The sequence below is a fragment of the Corylus avellana genome, chromosome ca10, assembly GCF_901000735.1.
Source record: "Corylus avellana chromosome ca10, CavTom2PMs-1.0".
NCBI lineage: Eukaryota > Viridiplantae > Streptophyta > Magnoliopsida > Fagales > Betulaceae > Corylus > Corylus avellana.
Window position 1 is genome coordinate 9,568,511 of NC_081550.1, and position 8,446 is coordinate 9,576,956.

Genomic DNA, 8,446 nt, shown 5'->3' on the forward strand with positions numbered 1-8,446 from the left:
ATTGCTATTGCAAAAACTATTTTACCCTATCAATGCCCCAGAATCATTCCTAGTAATCAAAATATCGTCCACATAAACGAAAAGTAGAATCTGTCTCTTTTTAGTATGTAATGATTTGTCTAACAAGGATGAAGACCAAGCTCCATTACAACCACCAAAAATTTTCCAAACCATGCTCTCGGTGATTGTTTTAGACCATATAATGTTTTCTTCAATTTGCATACACTATTCCGTCTATAGACCCATCAGGGTTAAATTTGCCTATATAGATCCATTTGCAACCAACCATTTGTTTACAAGGAGGTAGGGGCAAAAGTTCTGAAGCTCCATTTTGGTGTAAAGCCTGCATCTCTAATTACATTGCTTTCCTCCAACTCGGATCAGAGGGTGCATCTGTAACTATTGTTGAGAGTGAACACAAGAGGTTTGATAACTATCAGAGGGTGCATCATGCCTGTCAGTAGTGGAGCTACTCGCTTGCAGGAGAGGAAGTTTGAGCAATATAATTTGGAACCTCATTTTGTTTTATGTCTCCTTTGGTGTGTTTGAAGGGAGAGGAACTGCTAGAACCTTTGACGAAAGTGAACTTCCCTTTTTTAGATCGGAATTGCTTTTTCTGAGATCGCACTTCAAATGGGGAAGATTGGCATGCATTAAGGCCACACCCTGACCTTTTTAATAAAGTATCTTATTACTTGTTGTGGGGGAAAAATCAATTTCCTAAGAGATATTATTAGTTGGTAGTTGGTGTGTATAACTAACCACGTTAATGTTCTACATAGCCAAGACAATCACATTCTACTGATAAGCCATACCTTCATGGATTGCTGCATAACAGGTGTTCCACCAGGTGCATCTGCATCACTGTGAATGATAATTAAAGTAAATGTCACTGCATCTTAAAATCAACATATAAAGGGAAAAAAAAACAAAAAAAAAAATGATGCTAACAGTACATACTTCATGTAATTTCGAAAATACAGCTCTTCACGCACTTTGGAGGTCACTTCCATTATAAGGTCAGGGTGTTTCAGTTTAAGATGCTTGTACACAAACTCAGCAGCATGAAACAGCTTTGTGCAACCCTTGGCTCCACAACCATACTTCCACCCATACTTTTCGTCCCTAATCTTCCGAACATTAGGATCTAAAACTTCAACAGCAGCACTGTCTATCTTTTCCTTAGCAGTCATTACTTCCAAGGGGTCTTGACCCCTCATCCTTTCTTGCCAACATGAATCAAGTTTCTTTTCCCACTCAGCCCCATCAATAGTTATGTCAGAACTCTTCCCCTCCGCTCTCACATGGCGGAAACCCTTAGCTTCACTTGTCTCAACCATTCCATAATAATCTAAGCCATGGATTCGCCAGAGATAAGATATAAGCGTATCTAGGAGCTCAATTCCCTCCAAGCCCTTGACAGAGGTTAAACAACGTATAATAATTACTGGACCAGTGGAGCCACCATGAGATTTCTCTCTATTCACTATGTCATTATCAGAACCACATAAAATATTTTCCTCGATCCCTTTTTCAATATCAAGTTTACGTACAAGAGCCTGCGCTTGTTCAATGTCAACTTGGATTCGTCTGGGTTCAGAACTGACTGAGTGGGCCTTAGGACCTGCTGAAAGATCAGTTTCTTTAGCTAACCCCCTACCATGTCGTCTTCTTTTGCCACCTAGGTCTACTTCATCCTCAGAATTTGGAGCACTAGTCTGTCCTGATTTATTTGACGATGAGGCATTGACGCCAGGGCCTCTGCATGTTAGGTAAATTACTTGTCTGCTATCATAGATAAAAATATTTGATGGCAAGCTTATAAATGCAATATAAGTGGCTGATCTTACAAGTCCAACGTTCCACTTTTCAGATCAACCAAAAAATCCTTTGCAGCCTTTCTTGCAAGTTCATTCCTCCTAAAACAAAACACAAACAAAAATAAATTAGTACCTTAGAATAAAAGCCAGAGAAAAGGCAGTTAACATTTGGTAAATTATACTAGAAATAACACTAATAAATTACTCTGGGCCCAGAACATTTATTCGGCTAGATTACAACTCTATGAATTACATCCTTTCATTATATATGTACCTTTCTATTACAGTGAGTAGATTCGTCGGGTGATATTTGTCCTTCAACCTACATAGGAAAGAAAATCCCTTAAGAATGATGTAAGTTAAAAGGAAAGAAATTATGAAAGTGAAAGATAAGAAGTACCAATCCTCATCTTTATGAGCATCAAAAAAAGCTCGTTTTTGAGTTGAAATATACTCCGACTTGTATTCTTGATATCTGAATGAAAGGCCAACATCACTCGCTCATTAAAAAACCAGATAGCTCAAGGTCAAACTCTAAAGTAATTTAAGTACTGTGAATTACGTACCTGCGCTCAGCTTCAGCTGGCAGTACATCGTCTTCAAGCTCCTGTATGAATTGCTTGTATGACATCAAGCCCTCTCTGAAAACATATACTTATTATGTCACATTGATGGGTAAAGCGAATCATAGCTCCAGCAGTCTAAAGTAAATATCCTCCTTGTATAATCTAAAAATAAACAATTAAATCTTTTGGAGTCTTGGGCCTTTTTCTTTCTTTCTTTCTTTTTGTGAGGGGAGTGGGCGGAGAGAGAGCAATAAAAGAAGGAAAGCTACTATAAAATAAGAGAAGAAAACAGATCAAACATGAGAAAACTTAAACAAAAATTTTCATCTTTCAAATTTTTTATCAGCTCTTGATGAAGAACCATTAAATCAAACATGAGGCCAATATCACTTGCAATTCTGGATCATAGAATCACATTGTGTACGATTATTCTGCCAAATGCTGATTCATGATTTGAAATTAAATAACATTACATTTCAAAGACGTGGCATAAGCTTAGAGAATAACAAGGTGTAGATTGCATTGCACATGAGCCTTAAAGATGGGTCATTCAAGCAAAATTCAGTTAGTCACTGGATACCCAGCACCATACATGAAGATATAAGTGATTTCAAAATCTTAACTGCAGTTAAAAATTTGATGGTCATTTCATAGACAACCTTTAACCTAGCAATCATAAATATCTTAGAAATTCACACTAGTCGAAGCATAGATGTGTCAAAAAGTCCCATGTGCCGTTATATGAGCCCATACTATTCAGTCATAAAAGGAAACAAATTTCAGTGTCAAAAGGGAAACCTGGATACTCAAATTAATGATATTGAGATGGTCATTTTAAACTAAGCGGGACAAAAAGGAAAGCCCTGGACTACAGAAATATCAATAAATGAGCACTTTCTACTAATACGCTTGCAACTAAAGAACTCAATTCAAATAATTGTTTAAAAATTGCTTCAAGGCTTTCAGCTCGCACACCAACACATAACTAGGAGATCAATGAAAATTATAAGACATCAACCGTGTTTTCATTGGCTCTACAAAGCCCTCTGATTTCAGCCACGCATATTTTCAAACTAAAAATACCTACTACCCCTACCCAACACACAACAATCCAACATCAAAGTAAAATGATTCGACAGGATTCTAGGGAGTCTCTTCTGAAGGGACATTCAAGAAATTGTTCTTCCCAATCCGGAGATAGAAGAAACATATCAATTCTAGACCATGACTGAGAACCACGGTCAGTCCTTAAAGGAACCATATTGCGAGTAAGGATCAATCCTTAAAGGAAGCTTTTCTTGAATTATTTCGAATTGCGAGTAATAAGGAGGCATGGGTTAGGGATCATATGCAGCGGGCCAATGGTGTTCTACAGTGGCATGTTCCTTTTTTATGGGCTGTCCAAGAATGGGAGGTAGAGGTTGTGATGGCCTTTTTTGGGAAGTTACACGTTTTTCGTAATCGCATGGGGGTGACGGATTGAATGCGGTATACTCCTTCTAAACGACATGTCTTTGAGGTCAGTTCCTTCTTTCACATGCTTTCTTTTTCAGGGACAGATGTGCTAGCTTCCTCTTTCCCGTGGAGGAGTATATGGAAGGTAAAAGTTCCATTGAGAGTTAGTTTCTTTGTGTGGACGGCAAATCTTGGAAAGATTCAGACTTTGGATAATTTGCGTGAAAGAGGTATCATTGTGGTGGGATGGTGTTGTATGTGTAAACACAGTGGCGAGTCTATCAACTATCTTCTTCTTCACTGTGAAGTGGCACAAGCTTTATGAAATGTGGTTTTCTCTCTTTTTGATGTCACATGGGTCATGCCTGGAGGGGAGGTAGAGTTGTTAGCTTGTTGGCGCGGTCAGCGAGGTAATATTTCAGCTAAGGAGGTGTGGCGAATCGCACCACTGTGCGTAAATCGTAATGTGGACTATTTGGCGAAAGCGGGATGCAAGATGTTTTGAAGATCAAGAAAGGTCAATGGAAGAGCTCAGAAAGTCGTTTATTCAAACTCTATTCCATTGGGCCAACGCTTTTAGTGTGCCTCAATTTTCCACTAAGTCTCAATTTTTATTTTTATGTTCCTCTTTATGTCATTAGTGGGATCTTTCTTTATATACATCATGTGTACTACGGTTGCGTCCCTCTACGCTTTTCAATGAATAACTTAATTATCAAAAAAAAAAAAAAAGAATCACCATTATTAGACCATGTAAAATTATTCGACAAGAATCTAGGGAGTCTCTTCTGAGGGACATTCAAGAAATTGTTCTTCCCGATCCGGAGATAGAAGAAACATATCACGGTTATTAGACTATGTAAAATTCCCACCTACAAGAGGGATGCCCATAGGCCCCGATCAAAAATGAATTCTAAAAAGTCCAACATAGCTGGCGACTGTATGGAATCACCTGGTCTTTCACACGGATAACCACCAACATTAAATTCACCCCCAATACGTCACAACAACTCCCACCAACTCGTCCCAAAAGCATTCCTTGTCAACATTATCATTTGGGTCATACACACCCGCAAATGCATATTCAAAATTATCAATAACACTACCGATTTTTTTTTTTTTTTTGATAAATAAGTAATTCATTGAAAAGCGCAGAGGGGAGTAACCCTAGTACACATGATGTATACAAAGAAAAGCCCTACTAAAGGCAAAAAGAGGAACATAAAGACAAAAATTGAGGCATAGTAGAAAACGAAGACATTAAAAGCGTCCCCCCAATGAACAGAATATGGATAAACAGCTTTTTGAGCTCATCCAGCGTCCTTTCTTGATCTTCAAAACATCTTGCATTCCGCTCTCTCCGAATAATCCACATTAGACACAGCGGAGCTATTCACCACACCTCCTTTACTGAACTATTACCTCTTTGACTGCGCCATTGCCACCCTTCCGGCCTTGACCCATGTGACATCAAAAAGAGTAAATAACAACACACTACCGAAAAATTCTCCACACGATCCTCAATCTTCTCCACCACCTACATGTCCCATATTAACAAAATCCCTCTTGAAGCCCCTCTCAACCCCAACTATTATCAGTCCACATGATGACAACCCTATAAACGACGAATCACCTCCATAGAAATATACTCTAATTTTGTCCCCTGTAAACAACCAATATTTTTTTTTTTTTTTTGATAGGTAAAAATGTATATATCAAAAACCCTGTAAACAACCAATATCCGCTTCCAATCTCTAAGAAGCCTTCTAATCCTCAACCTTTTGTCCCTCTCATTCAATCCTCTCACGTTCCATGATACAATCTTAAGTTTCATAAGGAATAATTAGAACCCCTCCACTTTCCATTCACTCTATTAGAGTGAACTCCCTTTATGTCATAATTAACTAAACATGTCAATCTCTTTAATTAACGGTTGCCTCTGTTAGATGGCTTAAAACATGAACTAGAAAAATTAATCAAACCATTTTGATGTCAACTTGCTTCGATCACAATAAACAGAGCCAGCAGTTGACCCTTAAAACCCTCACACGAGGGCCACACTACGTGACAAAAAATTTCACCAGGTCAACCACCCAATCTGAAGACACCAAATGAGGCATTCCCTGTTCTTCAATCACAGCAAGTGGATGGACTATCAATGACTCACTTCCCTTAACCTCCTCCCCAAGATAAGTCACCACTGCCAAAGAAGGATTATTCACATCCCCACAAATCATTATCAATCTCATCTCCCAGCAAATAATATGCATGCACCAACTTTGAATTCTGACCCTCATTGCTCCCTTCCCCGCCCCGTTCTCCAAAGAAACCGGAGAGTTTCTAGAACAACAATTCATTGGAATGTTTTGTTTATGCACCTTGTGCATGATTGGGAAGTGGACTTGGCTTCGTGTTTCGAGGAGTTGTATTCCCAAAAAGTTAGATATGGAGGTGAACAAATTTGTTGGGCTCCATCGATAAGGAAGACATTTGAAGTGAAGTCTTACTACCAGGTATTGTCCACTCCGGTATAGGTCACTTGTCCTTGGAAGACTATTTGGAAGGCTTAAAGCTCCCCAGAGAGTGGCTTTCTTTGTGTGGACGGTGGCACTAGGGAAAATCTTAACCTTGGACAATTTAAGTAAGGAATATTGTGGTGATGGAGTGGTGTTGTATGTGTAAGCATTGTGGAGAGTCAATCGACCATTTATTCTTGCATTTTGAGGTTGAAACCGAGATATGGAAAGCAATTCTTTAGCTCTTTGGTGTTGATTGGGTTATGCCTCGCAGGGTGAGTGGCTGTTTGGGAAGTTGGAGGGACACTTGGGTAACCATTTTGCATGGCACATATGGAGGATGGTTTCATTGTGTGTGATGTGGTGTTTTTGGCGAGAGCAGAATGCGCGAAGTTTTGATTACCGCGAGAATGGCTTGCTTGAGTTGAAGAAGTTGGTGTATTCATGGAGAATGGCATGGCATATTTCGCATGTTTCTACTTTTTCTAAATTCTAGATTTATGTTCTTCTTTTTCTACATATTAGGGGTTCTCTGGTATACTTCCAGTGTACATGGGTTGCGCCCATCTACGCTTAGTTTGAATATACATTATTTATCAAAAAAAAAAAAGAGGACCATTATTCCCTTCTCCAAAATCTAATGCCTATTTCAAAATTGATCACCCACCTTAAATTTCTCAATGAAGTACGAATCTACCTTATGTACTAAAGAACTTCCACAGGATAGGCCCACCTTTAAACACCCATTCAACCGCAACCTTGACTCTCCATTGCTAAACCCTTAACCAACATCAAAATCAAAACCCAAAGAAACCCCTTGTATTAAAAACCCCTTTGTTCTCATTGTCAATGAGTGTCTTGCTAATAGAATTAGATCCGGTGATTCAGGTGTGTTGTACAAGTAGGATATTAAAAAGGCTTATAATCATGTCAATTGGAAGTTTTTGTTGTATATGCTAAGGAAATGCGGTTTTGGGGAGAAATGATGTAATTAGATAGCGTATTGTATTTATTTGGTACGCTTTTCTGTTTTGGTGAATAGCAGTCTGACCCCTTTTTTTAGTAGTTCTCGTGGCTTGAGATAGAGAGACCATTTGTCTCCCTTGTTCGTTATTGTTATGGAGGTGGTAAGTAGAATGATTTCTACTTTAGTGAATGGAGATCTCTTACCAGGCGTAGGGTTAAGGAATGTTGGTGCCTTCAACATTTTCCACCTTTTGTTTGCAGACAATCCTTATTTTTTGCGGGGCAAATCCATATCATCTTTATAACTTGTGTTGCATGTTCTTATGCTTCGAAACAATTTCAAGTAATGTTGAAGGTTTGGCTAGCATACTGAGGTTGTAGGGTCTCCTCTCTACCTAAGAAATATCTAGGTCATCCGTTGGGAGCTTTGTTTGAGGACAAATCTATATGGGATAGCATCATTGAGAAGATAGAGCATCATTTGGCTAGATGAAAGGAAATGTATTTGTCAAAAGGTGGGAGGGTTACCTTGATTAATAGTACTTTATCTAATCTACCTACCTACTTCATGTCTCTTTTTCATCTCCCGGTTGGTGATGCCACTCACATAAAGAAGCAACAGCGGGACTTTTTATCGGGTGGTATTGTTCATAACACTGTCTTGTCTTATGCAGTGTATTTGGAGGGAAATAAATGATCGGAGTTTTGAAAACTGTGAACAGACAGTGGTGCAATTTAAGGATTTTGTCTTCAAAACTCTTTATCACTAGACAGCTTCCTTTCATTTTGCGATTTCTAGCTTTCTTGTTTTTCTTGATCTTTTTTCTTCTTCTAGTTAGGTGTTTCTCTTGTATAGTTCTTGTGTACTTGGGTTATGCCTTTTGTGCTTTTTAATAAATTGTGATTACTTATCAAAAAAAAAAAAAAACATTGCAAATAAGCCACAAAAGTTAAAAGCTCTAAGTTGCCAAAAATTGAAACCGACTATAAACAGCAACTTAACCCATTATTCTATAGCCGCATCAGTATTAGAAAAAAGTGATGCTCAACGAAATGTAGATGACAAAGAGTGGATTATCTCAAGCACTAATCACTTTTTGCAAGTCTCCAAATCATTGGCATT

The 8,446-nt window shown here is 38.5% G+C and overlaps 1 protein-coding gene across 1 annotated transcript in view; it reads right to left on the bottom strand.

Annotated features, from left to right (window-relative positions):
- Window positions 1-815: 815 nt before the first annotated feature.
- Window positions 816-8,446, bottom strand: part of LOC132163415 (serrate RNA effector molecule-like) — a gene marked incomplete at its 3' end in the record, with an annotated part of 15,304 nt that continues 7,673 nt past the window's right edge. Inside the window, 6 exon segments of the mRNA XM_059573697.1 lie at window positions 816-864; window positions 961-1,761; window positions 1,851-1,919; window positions 2,095-2,142; window positions 2,221-2,295; window positions 2,387-2,461. Of these exon segments, the coding sequence (XP_059429680.1) occupies window positions 816-864; window positions 961-1,761; window positions 1,851-1,919; window positions 2,095-2,142; window positions 2,221-2,295; window positions 2,387-2,461 (1,117 nt within the window).